At 38.7% G+C, this 19169-nt stretch overlaps 1 protein-coding gene across 7 annotated transcripts in view; it reads left to right on the top strand.

The window, feature by feature from the left end:
- PLEKHH2 (pleckstrin homology, MyTH4 and FERM domain containing H2) overlaps positions 1 to 19169 on the top strand; it is a 127688-nt gene that overhangs the window by 44630 nt on the left and 63889 nt on the right. For 6 of the 7 annotated variants that reach the window (XR_010149547.1, XR_010149548.1, XM_525888.7 and 3 more), the window contains exons 4-9: positions 7583 to 7732; positions 9503 to 9586; positions 10215 to 10296; positions 12243 to 12428; positions 14724 to 15685; positions 19064 to 19139. Coding sequence is in view for 5 of the 7 variants with exons in the window: in XM_525888.7 (XP_525888.4) it covers positions 7583 to 7732; positions 9503 to 9586; positions 10215 to 10296; positions 12243 to 12428; positions 14724 to 15685; positions 19064 to 19139 (1540 nt within the window). In the remaining 2 variants the exon portion in view is untranslated. The remainder of the gene's footprint in view (positions 1 to 7582; positions 7733 to 9502; positions 9587 to 10214; positions 10297 to 12242; positions 12429 to 14723; positions 15686 to 19063; positions 19140 to 19169) is intronic. The other variant, XM_063789902.1, reaches the window with a different exon arrangement.

The following is a 19169-nucleotide window of genomic DNA, read 5'->3' as shown; positions in this document are numbered from 1 at the left end:
TCCAGCCTGGGCACCATTGAGCACTGAGTGAACCAGACTCCGTCTGCAATCCCGGCACCTCGGGAGGCCGAGGCTGGCGGATCACTCTCAGTTAGGAGCTGGAGACCAGCCCGGCCAACACAGCGAAACCCCGTCTCCACCAAAAAAATACGAAAACCAGTCAGGCGTGGTGGCGCGCGCCTGCAATCACAGGCACTCGGCAGGCTGAGGCAGGAGAATCAGGCAGGGAGGCTGCAGTGAGCCGAGATGGCAGCAGTACAGTCCAGCTTCGGCTCGGCATCAGTGGGAGACCGTGGAAAGAGAGGGAGAGGGAGACCGTGGGGAGAGGGAGAGGGGGGAGAGGGAGAGGGAGAGGGAGAAGGAGAGCAGCATCACTTCTGTAACAATTAACTAAATTGTCTGCAGAAAAAAAGTCACAGTTAAATATTTTATTGCCAGATAAATCTTGGTGATCTTTATACTCAATGTTCTAGTACATCTTTTTGTTCGTTTGTTTGTCTTTTGAGACAGGGTCTTGCTCTGTCATCCAGGCTGGAGTGCAGTGATGCGATCTCAGCTCACTGCAACTTCTGTTTCCTGTGCTCAAGCAATCCTCCCACCTCAGCCTCTGGAGTAGCTAGGGCTGCAGGCATGTGCCACCACACCCAGTTAATTTTTTTTAACCTTTTTTTTTTTTTTTTTTGTAGGGACGATGTCTCACCACATTGCCCAGATTAGTCTCGAACTTGTCAGCTCAAGCAATCCTCCAGCCTCAGCCTCCCAAAGTACTGGGATTACTGGCATGAGCCACCACGCCTGGCCCTAGTGCATCTTTATTATTGTTGTTCACAAGTTTTGAAAGCAATATGATCAAATCAACCCAGTTCTACTTATGAGTACTCCTGTGAGATAGAAGAGCAGCAAAGAGCATATTTGGAAAATACTGACATATGGGATTCATTCCCAAGTATCTAATTAGGTGAATATCTTAATATATTACATTTATTTATGCTAACCAACTAGGGGTAGATTATTCCCCTATAAAAGTATGTGTGTTTTTATTTTATCCTTTTGGGCTTGATCCCTTGCCTGTGTTTGATTCAGGCATGGTAGCAGCTACATTTAAAGTTGCCTCTGACCATTCTAACACATGAGCTAATCTTCCCTTTCTGTAAAGTTAGTTCTTCTTCTCCTTCTTCCTCTTCTTCTTTCTTCTCCTTCCTTCTCCTTCTCCTTCTTTTTCTTCTTCCTTCTTCCTCTTCCTCTTCTTCTTCTTCTTCTTTCTTCTTCTTCTTGTTCTTTTTTGAGACTGAGTCTTGCTCTGTCACCCAGGCTGGAGTGCAGTGGCATGATCTTGGCTCACCGCAACCTCTGCCTCCCGGATTCAAGCATTTCTTCTGCCTCCACCTCTCGAGTAGCTGGGAATACAGGCGCACGCCACCACACCTGGCTAATTTTTGTATTTATAGTAGAGACGGTGTTTCATCATGTTGGTCAGGCTGGTCTCAAACTCCTGACCTCAGGTGATCCGCCTGCCTTGGCCTCCCAAAGTGTTGGGATTACAGGCGTGAGCCACTGTGCCCGGCCTGAAGTCATTTTTGACTCTTAATAAATCAATACTGCTCAGTCATTCTAATATCCATGACCTTGTAATGGATATTACATTGCAATGCTTTGCTATGTGAGGCCCACCCTTCATTATATGGAAAGCAAATTATTTAATGATCTTGCTTTTCAACTTCTGCAAGAAGAATCCTACTTTATAATCATAGAGTACTATGCCAAAATAATTGTGTTGTAAATGTGATTAGAATGATTAATTTACAGTAAACATATAAAAATTATAAGCAACTTGTTGATTTCCCTGATAACATGTCAGTAAATTTTGACACATTCTTGAGTTCAAGTTTTCTAAGAAGCTTTAAAAAGATATTTTATAAACATATGGCCTTCCCTTTCTTATGAGACCCCATCCAAGTAGTGTAGCATGACATGCAAAGATCCATGTGTCCCTCTCCTTATTTACAGCCTTATATCTGGCCATGTCCCCCCTTCTCATATATATATATATTTTAAAATAATTTTAACTGTTATTTTAGACTCAGAGGGTACATATGCAGGTTTGCTACATGGTTATGTTACGTGATGCTGAGGTTTGGGATATGGATGATTCCATCTCCCAGGCAGTGAACATAGTACCCAATAGTTTTTCAGCCCATGTCCCCATCTCTTGCTCCCTGTCTCATAGTCCTCAGTGTCTGTTGTCCCCATCTTTATGCCCTTGTGTATTTAATGTTTAGCTCCCACTTATAAGTGAGAGCATGTGGTATTTAGTTTTCAGTTCCTGCATTAATTCTCTTAGGATAATGACCTCCAGTTGCATCCATGTTGCTACAAAGGACATGATCTCATTCTTTTTTATGGCAGTGTAGTATTCCCTGGTGTATATGTACCACATTTTCTTTATCTAACTCACCATTGATGGGCACCTTGGTTGATTCCATGTCTTTGCTATTGTGAATTGCACTGTGATAAACATAGAAGTGCATGTGTCTTTTTGGTAGAACGATTTATTTTCCTTTGACTATATACCCAGTAACTGGATTGCTGGGTCAAATGGTACTTCTGTTTCTTTGAGAAACCTGACTGCTTTTTATAGTGGCTGAACTAATTTACATTCCCACCGACAGTGTATAAGTGTTTCCATTTCTCCACAGCATTGCCGGCATCTGTTATTTTTAAATTTTTTAATAATAGCCATTCTGACTGGTGTGAAATGGTATCTCATTATTGTTTGATTTGCATTTCTCTGATGATTAGCAATGATGAGCATTTTTTCATATGTTTCTTGGCTGCTTGTATATCTTCTTTTGTTTTATTTAATTTTTTTTTTTTTTTCAAGACAGGGTCTTCCTCTGTTGCCCAGGCTGGAGTGCAGCAGCATGATCATGGCTCTCTGCAGCCTTGACCTCCCAGGCTGACGTGATTCTCCCACTTCGGCCTTTTGAGTAGCTGGGACCACAGGCATATGCCACTACACTCAGCTAATATTTTAGAAATTTTTTTGTAGAGATGCGTTCCCACTCTTTTGCCCAGGGTGGTCTCAAACTCCTGGGCTCAAGCTGTCCTCCCTCCACGGCCTCCCAAAGTGTTGGGACTACAGGCATGAGCCACCACACCCAGCCTGTGTTTTCTTTTGAGAAGTGTCTGTTCATGTCCTTTTCCCATAGCTTCTGCACAGCAAAAGAAACTATCAACAGAGTAAACATACAGCCTAGAGAATGGGAGAAAATATTCACCAACTATGCATCCAACAATGGTCTAATATCCAGAATCTATAAGGAAGTTGTTATTGTATGAATCTAAACAATCTAAACAAATCTAAACAAATCAACAAGTAAATTTTAAGTAACTGGAAAGTAGTCTGGGATTTAAAATACTCTAAACAATTTCTTTTGTCATTCTATTTGGAAACAATCAGGAATCTTTGTCATGCCACAGCAATTTATATATAGAAATAGAAACTTGCAACCCCCTCTTAAAAATACAGTCACATCTTGATCATGTATAGTGGACAGGAATGAGGTTAGAAATGGGAAGAAGGAAATAGTGATATGAATAATTACAATGGGAGTAATATTTGCAGCTCCTGCTTTCTCCTATGGAAAATAGCCCTGGAAGCTGTATTGGGATCCCCAACAGTACTCTTGGGTTCAGTGATTTGCTAGAATAACTCATGGGACCCAGAAAAGCTGTTTTGCTCATGGTCACCGTTTATTACAGTGGAAAGATACAGATTAAAATCAACAAAGGAAAAGGGCACATAGAGTGGTGTCCAGGAGAAATCAGGTATGAGCTTCCAGTTGTCTTTCTGCTGTGGAGTTGCACAGGGATGCACTTAATCCTCCCATCAATGTGTGACAACATGTATGAAATATTGCCAACAAATAAGCTTACTCAAGCCTTGGTGTCCAGGATTTTTATTAGAGGTCAGTCATGTAGGCCTGAAATATCCACCTGACTGATCTTAGTCAGTCTCCAGCCCACCCAGAGGTCAAACTGATACATTTTGGCCCAGGGCCCCAGGCGAACACAGAAACAGGCACTCACCATAAGTCACACCATTAGCATAAACTATGTGGTGTGGCCCAAGATCTCAGTTATATTAATAAAAAGGCAGCCTTAACAGTCAAGATATTCCAGGGCATCAGATGTTGTCTCCCAAGAGCCAGTGAAGGACCAGTCCTTTCTTTGGAATGTGGAGGATCTGTACACCCCAAGTCTACTGAGTTAACCCTTTGCTGAACAGGAGTTTAGGGACCTTGAGATCAAGAAGGTTTGGGGGAAGTGGGTGAGGAGTGTGCTGAGGTGGGTGGATACAATCAGAGGCTCTCCTAGAAGTAAAGAAGCAAAGTAGCCTAAAAACACGAAGCATTCCACACTGGAGACTATCCGCGTATACACATTTGTGAGGGTTTATTTAACAAGCAATTTGAATTCACAGGTGTTTGTTATTGGCCAGTCTCTGAGTAATTAAAATTCTTAAATGGTTCTGGTTAAATGAATGGAAAAACAAGTGAGCTATTTTCCATATGGTTGTGGTGAGATGTTTTAAAAGGCATCTTGGCTTTTCTGTGGACCTCTTAGCTTTTCTGTAGACCTCTTATTCATATTAATTACCAAGGAAGGCTGAATCCTGTCTACAGAACTTGGTCTTAATAGGCTCAGTTGGTAAGTAGGTTGCTTGTAACTACTTTGTGGTCTCTTTCTCTAAGAGATTTTGCCCCTTTTGCCAATATTTTTCTTCCTAGGAAAATTGTTTGTCTAAAAGTAATGGTTGAATTAAAGAGCTTCAGACAGCAAGGATGCATCCAAGGAGCTCTGTAGCATTCACTCATATAATAACAACTTCCAAATTGAATGTGTTATTCAGGGTAAAAGAGTAGTTCCAAACCATAGTTTTCCAGGTCTATAGACCTTTCCTAAGCAACAATAGGACTATTTTATGTGGCAATCCAATGTCTGCAGGGTGGCTTGCTTTAACTTAATAAAAGGACACTAGATGTAGGTCTGGTAGCATTTATTTTTATTCTTACTCAGTTACTTTTGTTTTTCTTGAGGTTTTACTTCTATTACTCTGTGCCCAGAGGAGAACTATCATTTTGGACTTGGGCTCTGCTCCTCTCTCCCTGCTTCCTCAGCTACAGAATGCCGTATGTGGAACTGGCTATAGCTATACCATCTTAAGATTACTGTCCAGCTGTCTGTCCTGCTTGGGCAGTTTTGCATGACATCATTTCTGATGCAGACCTTTGTCTTGATACAGATCTTTGTCCTTCAGCTCATGCAGAAAGCCCACTATATTTCTTAGAATCTAAGGTAACTTAAATTATCATTTGGATAGTGGAATACATTTTTCTTCTTCTTCTTCTCCTTTTTTTTTTGATCTGCTTTTATTTTCCTAGTTTCCAGCCATGTGGTTGGTATTTAAATAGAACAGTTTTGGCATCTGAGTTGATTTACATTTATGCAGTGAACCCACAGATGAAACCTGGCATTCATGGTTCAAAAAAATAAATCCAAACTAACCTTTATACCTTTTCAGGAGAAAACCCTCATTAGTCAAATATTTTTTAGCTTTAAGTAAGGATTCATTGTGACTTTTCAGAAGTGTTTTTAATAATTTCAGATTTTCATCTTAACTATCATCTTTAATTTCTCAAATGCTTTCACATTATTTTTTCTCTTTGCCCCTATAATCTGAAACGTTGCTAAAATTTTATTCTTACCTATTTGGAGTATGTAGAATGAAAGTCTTAATATTGTATACAGTACTCAATACTTTATTTTCCTTCTTACTACAATTAACATCTCAAACATCTCTTATTTGGATCTCCTTGTGAAGTTTCTGCTGAGGCATCCAATCAACTAGACCATCTACAATCAAGGATCAAGTTTGTGAGTCAAAGAACTAAAGGAGAGAAAAGTGAGAACTAAAAGGTGGTGATAGGAAAATCTAAACTTTACTATGAGTTGAATAGACTTATATAATCCATGTAGGTTGGCAAACACAATATGCAGATATGCCTTTCTGAGATTTTATATGCCTGGATGTGTTTTACAGAATATCCAAGCAGGGCCAATCTATCTTAGATATTAAACTTGCAGCACCACTCAACCTCCAGCCACACACTCAGTCTCTTTTACCCTGTTCTGTTTTTTTCCCATTACCCTTATTGATGCAGGATTTTTTGCTTCTTAGCTCAGCTACATCTGAGTTCTTGTCTCACGACCAGGAAGAAGTAGTTGCGCGGACACTCAAAGAATGAGCAAGGCAGGAAGTTTTATTGAATGATGAAACAGCTTTTAGCGGAAAGGGGATGTTGGGGGTGGTCCCCCAACCCGAAGCAGGAGATTTCCCAATATGGCTGAGCCCGGGGCTTTTTATGGGCTCAGAATAGGGAGTGTGTGCTGATTGGCTTGTGAGTAAGCAAAAAAGGTTAAAGTAAAGACATCACTCAAAAGTGGGCATGATAGTTTAGAAAACCAATTAGGAAAGGGTAGGTATATGTAAAATAGGTGAAGGATGGGATCAATCAAAAGAAAGTGTGCCAAACGGGAAGGCAGGTTCTCAATCTGGTTCAAGGATTTCCCGGGGACTGTTTCCAGCTTGAAGGTTGGATTTCACCGGGGACCTGCCCCATCTGCCTAGGCATTTGTCTGCCTCCCGCCTCTATCATTATCACCTGAGTAATGTAAAGTACTGTTCTTTTTTTAAAAAAACATATTTATTATATTTGTGATCTCTCTTACCCATTAGAATTAATTTCTTGAACTCCTGGACTCAAGCTATCTGCCTGCCTCGGCCTCCCAAAGTGCTGGGATTACAGGTGTGAGCCACTGTGCCAGGCCTAGAATGTAATTTCTATGCAGGCAGAGATTTGGGGGTCTAGTTTATTTGCTGATGCTTTCTCAGGGCCTGGAATAAGCCGGGCACTTGGCAGGTTTTCAGTGAATATTTGTTAAATGAATGAATCAAGAAGCCCTCATTGAGTGCACTCTCCTACCTATATCTAGACTCTAATACATTTTCATTTTTTATGATTCCATCATTTGGGGCTTTAAGGTTGTTTTCCCACCCCCCTTTCCATTGTGTATATGTTTCTTTTTCACCTAGGTTCAAGTTTTTTCCCATAATACATTATTATACCAGGCCATCCAGTCTGGGTCTCACCTCACCACTCACCTGTCTTAATTTATACTCTTTGTTTAAAATATGTAAAAATGAGGGCTGGAAACTTTCTGTTTCTATACTCATATAAACACTTTGCATATTGTCATCGCTCTAGGAAACATGTACATTACTTTATATGATAGCAATATTCTGAGAATTTCTTATGTTTGTATGTACCTCCAAGGTAACACCACTTGGTGAAATAGGCTTGAGACTTTATAATCATTAAATACATTAAACCTTGCTGTTTAATGTTTTCCTTTTTGAAGTCTTTTAGGAATCTACATAATATTAAGGTAAAATTCTAGGTTTAATACTGTGATAACCTGAGTACACACACAATTTTAATATTTTATCCTTTGAATTTAGGTACAAGTTATGGAAGATAAATTAAAAGCAGCTAATATTCAAACCAGTGAATCAGAGACAAGATTATATAATAAGTGTCAAGATCTGGAGTCGCTAATACAGGAAAAAGATGACATCATTCAAAACTTGGAATTGCAACTTGAAGAGCAGGTTAGGAAGAATTTGATAAAGAGTTCTAAGTGTGTGCACTCATTTCTGCATAATCATAAAGATTAAAAACAGAGAGCCTAAATTTCTATATTTGGGGAGAAGTATTGCTTATTCGGTCAACCCATAGGATTGCATCACATTTATTGGTGAAAGGTGCAAGTAAAATGGCATTCCTTTAAGTTCAGAGTGATTCCAAGGCAAGATCTAACACTTTTTGGATGTGAGAATGCTCGTTAATATTCTTGAGTTTATTTATTTATCTGAGACAGAGTCTTGCTCTGTCACCCAAGCTGAAGTGCAGTGGCTCGATCTCAGCTCACTGCAACCTCTGCAAGTCCACCCCCAACCAACAGGTTCAAGTGAGTCTTGTGCCTCAGCCTCCCGAGTAGCTGGGACTATGGGCATACACCACGACACCCAGCTAATTTTTGTATTTTTTTTTTAAGAAGAGATAGGGTTTTGCCATGTTGGCCAGGCCTGTCTTGAACTCCTGATCCACACACCTCAGCCTCCCAACCTGCTGGGATTACAGGCATGAGCCACCATGCCCAGCCAGATGTTAGAGTTTAAATGTAGTATTTAAGTTGGGAACATTTGGTTATCAGCAGGTATGCCCGTAAATTGTTTGCAACCAATCTTTGCTTCAGATTGTTAGAATGTTGGAAATGTTTATAGAACATTACATTTTAAATATTTATATTTGATGCCAATCCTTCTGCTTAGAAATGTGTACACCATTTTTGAACCACTTTATTGGAATCAAGTAATCTAGTTTAAAAAATGTATTAGTCACACCTGTAATCCCAGCACTTTGGGAGGCCGAGGCAGGTGGATCACGAGGTCAGGAGATGGAGACCATCCTGGCTAACATGGTGAAATCCCGTCTCTACTAAAAGTAAAAAAAATTAGCCGGGCGTGGTGGTGGGCTCCTGTAGTCCCAGCTACTTGGGAGGCTGAGGCAGGAGAGTGGCGTGAACCCAGGAGGTGGAGCTTGCAGTGAGCCGAGATTGCACCACTGCACTCCAGCCTGGGCGACTGGGCGAGACTCCATCTCAAAAAAAAAAAAAAAAAAAAAAAAAGGAAAAAATTGCATTGGGGATTGGGGTTATGTACTTAATGCTCACTTAACATCATTTAAATATGACCACTATGAAATCATTTTGTTAAATGTGTTGTTTATTTTCAGCATTTTTTTTTCCCTTTTCTTGATAAAGACCAGTGTTTCTTTAGGTCAGTGGTTTTCAGCTTTCTACCACCCCTAGACCCTGCCTATTGTGATTTATTTGGTAAACACATTCTCAGTAGTTTTGTGACCATAACCAGATTTTAAGTCTGGTAAATGAGAGCTAGAATTTCACTATGTTTATTTTTCTTGCATATTTGAAAGCTAGTATTTGAGGGGAAAAAAAAGCCATGCCCCTAAGGAGAGTCTTATTCTCTTCTCCCCAACGTGGTTGACCCCTAAATCCTAGACCATTTCCAGAAATGGCTTATTTTGTTGATAAATTCAGTGGATTGACTTCAGTGTATGATATTTCAGAGAAAGAGAATAGCGGTTTTTAAAACTAGTAATACATGCATGTGGCTTTGTGGTTTCTTATTGTATCTACCGAATAATTTTTTCTTTTAAAAATCTATTTGGTAATTTGAAAGCAGATATAGTAACTTGGAAACAAGTTTTAAGTGGATTTGCCTTGTATATTTATGGTAAAACATTTCCAGACCGTTGAGTTTATGTTTGAACTAAACAAATTGCTATTGTTATTTCAGAAACAAATAAGAATACAAGAAGCTAAAATAATAGAAGAGAAAGCAGCTAAGATAAAAGAATGGGTAACAGTTAAGTTAAATGAGGTATTTATTGCTATATGTTTTCCTTTTCTTTACCTTTTACTTCTTTTGAATTGATACATCATCAGAATATGTGATTACTCTGAGTAAAACAAAGAATTTTGATCGGTTGGTGATACTGCTATCTTTTGATAAATGAGATATAGGTAGCTTTCATTTTAATATCCAGTGTATTTTAAAAATTAAACATATTAATAGACTCGTGATGATCAGTGTGAATAACTTTATTCTAATAAGTTAATTTTAGTTCTAATTAATTTCAAATAATAATAGGAGATACATCTATATCTCATAAAATTAATGTATTTGGTAGCTGAGAAGCACACATTTTCATTTCTATGGCAGTTTAAAGCTGAAATCGTTTCCTTTAACATAATTTTACAGTGGAAAAGGCATAAGGGGTGAAAACATTTAAAACTCTTAGTTCTGAAAAATGTAAATATTGATACCATAATTATCTAGGTCGATAGCCTATTCTGATAAATTAATCTGAGATTTGTTTATCATTTCCTTTGTATTTTGCTTACACATGTAGAGAAACTAAATATTAACATTTTCTAATATTATAATGTATTAGTACATTTTTATAATATTATCTCTATATGAAAAGAATACCATTATGTTCTCTTAGCTGGAATTGGAGAATCAGAATCTTCGTTTGATCAACCAAAACCAAACTGAAGAGATAAGAACAATGCAGTCAAAACTACAAGGTACAAATACTTTACTAAGATAGCTTATTTGGATTTATTTGACTATATAGGCTTTTACTTTTTTTGATGTTTTAAAGATGCGATTATGGATGTCATCCAAGAAGCTGTTGCCATAAAATGAAAGAGAATTACTAAACAAACCAGAAGTCCTGCATTCGAGTGAATGTTGGGCCTGAAAGTGGAAGGCAAAAAAGAGATGGAATTGATGATGTCTACCAAAGTGGTCACTACGTAGATCAGAAAAACATGACCAAATACTAATTTTGCCTCTCTCTATTCTAAAAGACCTTCCATTGGTACACTTTTTAGAACCAAACTAAGTTCCAGAGAGTCCAGCTTGCTAAAAGTACTGTACAGAGACATTAGCCTGGGAGGTCAGACATATGGATGATGGGTACCAATCTCTAATGGTGAGGACATTTTGCTCCTTCCAAGTGATGTAGTTCTGTATCTCCCTGTTTTCTTGAAAGAACACAGGGGACTTTACCACACAAGATAGTGAGTTAGAGGTAGTTGTATCAGAGAGACATGCACTCCAAAAGTCCAAGAAGACTTGAATTTTGGCCTTAGAGAATAGACCTTTTAATGGAGATTAGGGGAGTCACAGATACCTTACATTTGTAGCTGCATTGAACACTTTGGAGGAGGTTTCTTGGCATCACACATGCTGAACACATTATTGAACTTGGCATTAATTGAGGGCAGCTCTGAGGCACTTTCATGTGTTCTTAGATGCCTGAGCTGGTGGTTACTTGCATGCAAATGTCATAACTCAGTTCGTTCATGGATCACCAGTGTTCTAATCCTTTCCCCATATGGATCTTCTAGATGAGGGTTTGAATCCAGTCAGTTAGGAGAATCAATTGATAATCCGCTGATAAACTCAAGAATATCAGTGGTGAGATTGTTATTTAAAAAAAAATATATCTCCAAAATTATTTATAACTTTTGGCTGGGCCACTGGGCCAGGCGCAGTGGCTCACTCCTGTAATCCCAGCATTTTGGGAGGCCAAGGTGAGAGGACTGCTTGAGGCCAGGAGTTTGAGACCAGCCTTGGCAATATAGTGAGACCCCATCGCAACAAAAAAAGTTTTTTTTTAATTAGCTGGCCATGGTGGCACACACCTATACTCTCAGCTACTTGGGGGCTGGTTAGGGAGGTGAGGTGGGAGGATCACTTGAGCCCGGGAGTTTGGGGCTGCAGTGAGCCATGATCATGCCACTGTACTCCAGCCTGGGCAACAAAGAGACACCCTGTCTCAAAAAAAAAAAAAAAAAAGTCCAAGAGATGAATTAAATTCATGATTAGATGCTGACCTAATCACTTCACTACCTGTATAAATTCTTTACTCATCTCCTCTTTTTTTTTCTCTTTAAAGAAGTGATTAAAGCTCTTTATATTGTGGTTACCATAGACCCAACCTCCCCATCTACTTTTTTCTCATGGCTGAAAACTAAGATAAGCAAAAGTCATTACAGTTATCATGGGATGGTTGCCCCAAGGATGATCCAAGTTTCTTTGGTTATTTCGGCAACCAGGACCTCAGTTTCTTTTTCTTCACAGTGGCATACTGTGCAAATTTCACCAACGCTGAACTGGTATTTGTCAATACTTGACTTTGCAGGAAGCTAGAGCTCTCTAGTTATTTATAATCTGTTTGTGTTTTGTCGTTGCTTAGAACTAACTACTCTTAAAGGGATTAGATAATTTTCTTTCTCCAGTTAAAAATATTTTGAACATTCAAAATATGTAAAACAGAATTTAAACATTGGGATGTGATGCTTGTCGTTGAAGGTTCCATGTTATTGTACATCAAGAAAGATGAACTTTAGGCTTTTTTTCTGGCATAAAGAGTGATTTGTTCAAGTTTTTATATGCCTTGGTTCTATGTTTAACAAACTTCTATAAAAAATTCAAATCTTAATTTTGATTAACGACGTTGTAGAAGTTCAAGGAAAGAAGTCATCCACTGTCTCTACACTAAAGCTTTCGGAAGGCCAGCGCCTGAGCAGTTTGACCTTTGGGTGCTTTTTATCTCGAGCAAGGAGTCCTCCTCAAGTAGTAAAATCTGAGGAAATGAGCAAGATATCATCGAAAGAACCTGAGTTCACTGAAGGAAAAGACATGGAAGGTATTTATGAACTACAGGAATTGACTTTGGCATTTTTTAAAAAGGAAGACTCATTTGCTAAGATTAATCCAAATATAGCTTAATTTTCCTTATTTTTTTCTGACAATTTGATGTTTTATGAGAATGTTTCTAAAGAGCAATACAACATTTAACTTTGTGTATCTAATTATTTTGTGTTTTCTGAGAGCCTTTGCATAGGAGAAACTGATTTTTCCTTCGTAATATATTTTTCCTGCTGTAGGTGGAAGGTGGGTATTTAAAATTAAAAAGTTTACTGTCCCATCTGCAAGATGCTGTACTTGTTTTAGCTGAGTTTCAGATTAGAACTGTGAATTTCCTATTCATTATTTATTTAAAATATAAAACATTACTTAATATTACACATAAAACATTATTTAAAATATAAAACATTACTTAATATTACACATGAAATTAAACATTGGCATAGCAAACTTCTAAAGAAAAAAACCCTAGGGGATAAATTGATAACTCTTTGATTTTCCTTTAATCCTTCCAAGAGGAAAATGTTTTCCTAGATATTTAAACCCTGGTCCTGTATACAGATTTCTACTCTTCTTCTTTTAGTCTTGAAGTGCTTCTATCAAAAAAAAAGAAAAAATCCATCTAAATTTTGCTTTGTTGTAGCTGTTGGCTTTGCCACCTCTAGCACAATCACTTTTGTTGACTTTCCCCAAATATTTTAGAGAGGCCTGAGTTTTCATCCTCTCTACTTGCAGCTCCAACTTCCTTCCCCCAGAAGAGAAAAAGTATAACAGTAAAAGTTGTCTCTATGCTTGGTTATGAAATTCTGAAAATGATACATTTTCCAATCCGAAGGCTCCTTTGCTTCTTGCTTTCATGCCATTACTCGCTTTGCTCTTCTCTTCTCTTCTCTCTCTCTCTTTTTTTTTTTTTTTGAGACAGGATCTCACTCTGTCTCCCAGGCCGGAGTGCAGTGGCACAATCACAGCTCACTGTAGCCTTGACCTCCCAGACTCAAGTGATCCTCCCACCTCAGCATCCCTAGTAGCCAGGACTATAGACACATGCCACCATGCCTAGTTAATTTTTGTATTTTTTGTAGAGATGGGGTTTCACCATGTTGCCCAGGCTGGCCTTGAGCTCCTGGGCTCAAGCAATCTGCCAGCCTTGGCCTCCCAAAAGTGCTGGATTTACAGGTGTGAGCCACTGCACCCGGCCTACTTGCATCTTTTTTTCGCCTTTTGAGAAGCCATTTTCATTTCCTTCCCTTTTTCTAATAGTGGAGTACAGCTGAGATTGCTTGTACTGATGCTCTTGCTCATTTGCAAATTTAACAAACTTCCTAATACCGAATTTTAGAGTTTATTTGTTCAGCCTCTAGTTCCTTAATTATGAAGGTCCTGTCTATGTTTTCATGTTTTCAAAGTTTATTTTCTACACTTCAGTCTAAAAGTTTAATTCCTTGTTTATGAAGCCAATGGTTCACTCTGTTAATTATGTTATACATAAAAATAAACCATATCTAAAGATATTTTTAAAGAGTGTTATTCTTATTATAAAAACACATTTTGTAGTTATGATTAAACCAAAAGTAGAGCAAGGAAAGCTTTTCTGTGTTTATATTTTCTTCATGATTTTGCATATCTCAATGTATCGAAGTTTGGTGCAAGGTCTGTTTATTAAACTATAGCTTTGTATTTATTATGCCTAAATTTACTTCATTATAATTTAAATATTTAGTTGAAAGGAGGTGTCATTTTCTTTCCTTCTAAAATAGAATTCATGCTGTTCATTTTTTTGGTGATTGCTTTCTTTGATAGTGAAAATTGCCCTGTTTCACATTTTGCTTCTTTTATTATCTCTCTTTAGACTCTCAGTTTTTTTTCCCAACATGTTTTTTTGTAAAAACCAATTTGGAAACTATTATATTGACATGTTAGGGCTCTGAGTTTTATATAAAGCTTATAGTTTTCAAAAACTTGTGTTTAAAAAAGACATAAGACTAACACAGGATAATGTAAATTATTTGTATGAAATTTTTGGTTTATTCCTTTAAAAAAAACAGAGGAGGGTCTTGCTCTGTCACCCAGGCTGGAGTGCAGTGGCTGATCATAGCTCACTGCAGCCTTCAGCTCCTGGGCTCAAGCAATCATCCTGCCTCCGCCTCCCAAGTAGCTGGGACTACAGGTACACACCACTGCACCCAGCAAATTTCTACAGTGTCAATTTCTACAGTGTAGCTACATAAAGCTAAATGTACAGAAAGATTATATTCTTAAAGGCAGCATGCTGATATGATGTATCCTTTTCTAGAAATGGAAATTCCAGAAAAGTCTGTTGATAACCAAGTTCTAGAAAACAACAGAGGCCAGAGAACATTGCATCAAACCCCTTGTGGCTCAGAACAGAATCGGAAAACAAGAACAAGCTTTGCCACAGATGGTGGCATCTCCCAGAATTCTGGGGCTCCAGTGAGTGACTGGAGCTCTGATGAGGAAGACGGGAGCAAAGGAAGATCCAAGTCCAGATGCACATCCACCTTCTCCAGTCACACATCTGAGGAAGGGGTCCAGTGTAGCAGGATGGGAAGTGAAATGTATCTGACAGCATCTGATGACAGCAGCTCTATATTTGAGGAAGAGACTTTTGGCATAAAGAGACCAGAACACAAGAAGCTATATTCTTGGCAGCAGGAGGCACAGTGGAAAGCTCTACATAGTCCTCTTGGAAAGGGAAATTCTGAATTAAGTAAAAAGGAACAAGATAGTTCCTCGGATGAACTGAATAAAAAATTTCAATCTCAGAGACTCGATTATTCATCTTCATCGAGTGAAGCCAACACCCCAAGCCCTATTTTGACCCCAGCTTTAATGCCAAAGCATCCTGACTCACTCTCTGGAAAAGGAACACAATTAGTGCCTTCATCACACCTGCCACCCCCAAAGTTAAGGATTCCTAATGTTTTCGGTATAAGTGTAGCACTAGCCAAAAGGCACTTAAGCCAGCCACAGTTAAGCTCCGACAGGATGTTTGGTACAAATAGAAATGCTATAAGCATGATACGACCACTGAGACCTCAGGAAACTGATCTTGATCTAGTTGATGGAGACAGTACAGAAGTTTTAGAGAATATGGACACGAGTTGTGATGATGGATTATTTTCCTATGACTCCTTGGACTCTCCAAATTCAGATGACCAGGAAAACTGTGACTCAGCAAAGAAGGTGGCATGCAGCAAACCTCCAACTCCTCCCCTGCACCGTTTTCCTTCCTGGGTAATTATATCACCGCATGTAACACACACACAGTAGTTTTTTTCTCAACCCTTTTTTTTTCTGGGAGGGAGTCTCGCTCTGTCGCCCAAGCTGGAGTGCAGTGGCGCGATCTCGGCTCACTGCAACCTCCATCTCCCGGGTTCAAGTGATTCTCCTGCCTCAGCCTCCTGAGTAGCTGATACAGGCATGCACTACCATGCCTGGCTAATTTTTGTATTTTTGGTAGAGACGGGGTTTCGCCATGTTGGCCAGGCTGGTCTTGAACTCCTGACCTCAAGTGATCCACCTGCCTCTGCCTCCCAAAGTGTCCACACTCATTTTCAAGTTTTACTTTTTCTTTTCTTCTTTCCTTTCAAATCCAGCTTTGTTCTGACGTTTTCCAGTTTTTAGGATAAAATTTCTTCTTCTCTTCCCTCACTGAGTTCTGAATCAATTGAGAAATAAGATAATGACAAGACAGATGGGAGATCAAGATATTACCTTATTTACTGATAAAACTAATTTTAGAGAATTAGTGGGCAAATGAGCTTTCTAATACTGAACTTTGAGATTAGCTGGATTGATTCACCTGTTCCCAGGAAGCCCTGGACCACCACAGGATTCTGCTACTGAAGCCATGCCCCTCTAAAACTTACTACCTCAAAAAACAGAACAGATGGTTGTTTCCTGCAGGCAGCTACTTCTCAAGAGAAAGGGGAGAGGAAGCTGCCAGGCTCTGCATGCCCAGTTTCTCCTTCTCAGCTTACCAATCACATTAAGCCACTCTTCCTCTTGGGGAGGGGAAAGTGAATAGGTGGAGAGGGATCAGCAGTGTTCAATTACTGGAGGTTCCTCCATGTGGAAGGAAACATTGGAGGTGGGAAAGAAGGGTTCCCCCTAACTGTGATATTTTGGGTGAATTCTGAACCGGGACACTTAACTCTTGTTAGTTATAAGTTTTTGAACTTAGTCGTTATTTGATTGGCTTTAAGATAAATTTAATTTTCTTTTTGAGCTTATATAGCCATTGGTTTCCAAAGTATCTTTCTACAGACCTAGAATAGATAAAATCTTCTTCCATTGAAACATTGACCATTAGTAGGATAACACTGCTAGACTAAAAAAAAAAAAAAATTCTTCCAATATTTGAAATAAAATGAAATGATCTGTTTAATTTTAATTTTTTTTTTTTTTTTTTTTTGAGATGAAGTTTCACTCTTGTCTCCCAGGCTAGAGTGCAATGCCGCCATCTCAGCTCACTGCAACCCCTGCCTCCTGGGTTCAGGCAATTCTCCTGCCTTAGCCTCCCAAGTAGCTGGAACTACAGACGTTTACCACCACACCTGGCTAATTTTTTGTATTTTTAGTAGAGGTGGGGTTTCACCATGTTGGCCAGGCTGGTCTTGAATGCCTGACTTCAGGTGATCCACCCACCTCAGCCTCCCAAAGTGCTGGGATTACAGGCGTGTCACGGCACTGCACCTGGTCTGAAATGATCTGTTATAGATTTAAGTTTTTCTTCACATGCTGGCATAATTTAACCTTTGGCCTCCAGAGGAATATCTGGGTTGCAGGACTCTTTTGGTTTTTGGAGTCATGTTCTTTTATTACTATATTTTTTATTTTGTGACTGATGCAGTTTTAAGCAAATTAGGGTGGACATGTTTTGTAATATAAATTCAGAACTTAAGATGTATGTGCTCTTATTTGCTTTCAAGAGGACATTTTATTTCAATATCCACATGAAACCTTCTGTAGTTTATTACTAAATTTTGGATAGCACAGGAAAGTGGAAGTTAATGGCATGTGAATCTCTGGAATTCTAATTATGTTATACTTTAGGCAGCAAGAAATTGAAATTTTGCCTATCTTATGATGTTGAGATTTTCAGAGATTTAGGTTAGGCTTTTAAGTTCGTTTTATTTGGCAACCCATTCTACTACTTTTTTTTTTTTTTTTTTTTTTTCCATTCTGTCTTCTCTTACTCTTTTGAAGCTATTCGGTCCTGAAAAAGTAGTATTGCTTTTCAAAAGCCTTCCAGCAGACTGGCCAAGTCTGAGATTTTATTTCTGTGTTTATTAGGTATTTTCAGGTTTCAAGGAAAAGAGATGTATTCTAATTACCTCAATAAATATGAGTTTATTTTAAAAATTTCTAAGAGCTTATTTTAAGGCATAGCCTATCCTTATTGAACTGGAATACCATGCAAATTACAATAGTCACTCTAGAGGGACAACATATGATAGTCAGCAGTACCTCCGATAGAAACAAGTGACATCCATTGCCCCTGCTCCCAGTGGCTCAGCTTGTCCTCCCAGGCCTCCAGTCCCCTCTCTCTAATTCTACTACTAACCACTTTCCCCCAGTCTCCTAGGGCTTCAGACTGCCTCCCGTCTCCTGCTTACTGCCCTTATTGTTATATGTCTTTCTGTTGCTGTTTGTGTGTGGGTGTATCTCACACTCAAAGAAACTACATCTGATTCACTCAGCCAGGCACTATTCAATCGAAAATGTCCCTGATAGTCGGAGATCTCATGCCAGTTGCCTCTCAAGCCACTGGCTGTCTTGAAGAGGATGGCCTTAGTTGCCCACTATGTCCTGGACAGTCAACTGTGTCCAAGTTAGACCCATTATTAAATTCAGGACATGTTGCTCTATGCATTAGGAACCACCTGTGGTCCCTTTTCTCAAGGGAGCAGGGCTAGTAACCTGTCCAGTACCTGTTTCAGAGATTTTTCACGAGAGAAGAGAAAACAAAATAATCTACTTTTGGAACAAGATAATATAAATTCCATTGCAATTCTCATATTCATTTCTTGTTTGACTTTAGGTATCTCTTCTACTTGAGTGAAATGTACATTGACATAGGAAGGCGATAGCATTTAATGCTACTCTATCTATGACTTCTGACTTCAGGTTTTTCCATTCTTTGTTTAACCATGTTCCAGAATAGTAGAATATTAAAAGTGGTGTTTATGTGTAATCAATGATTGAGAATGGTTTCTAGCTTAATGTTATAGCCACTCATGGTTTTTCTCCCCACCGCCAACCATATTCTAGAATGGTAAGAATATTAAAGGAGGTGTTTATGTGTAGTCAGTGATTGTGAAAAAGCTTTCTCTTACTTTTTCTTCACGTCTTTAAAATAATTTATAAAACAAAAATGTGGGAAAAAGATAAATAATGGAATAACTAACAGATGGAGAAAAATCTCAACAGTACTATTCACAATGGCATATTTTAGTTGGCACCGAAGATGGTTTTATAATAATGCTGTACTCTAGTGAATCTTAAATGAAGAACAAATGAAAAACATGTGTATTGAAAGTAGTCTTTTTTTTTTTTTTTTTTTTTTTTTTTGCTTTAAATACCCTGTTCAAACTCTCTCTTTTACCCTAGGAAAGCAGAATTTATGCTGTAGCCAAATCAGGTATTCGAATGTCTGAGGCCTTCAATATGGAGAGTGTTAATAAAAGTAAGTGCTTTTTCATGCTGCCACCTGGAT

This window comes from Pan troglodytes, chromosome 12 (assembly GCF_028858775.2).
Source record: "Pan troglodytes isolate AG18354 chromosome 12, NHGRI_mPanTro3-v2.0_pri, whole genome shotgun sequence".
NCBI lineage: Eukaryota > Metazoa > Chordata > Mammalia > Primates > Hominidae > Pan > Pan troglodytes.
Note: the sequence above shows the minus strand (reverse complement) of the source record. Positions and strands in the feature narration are given on the sequence as shown.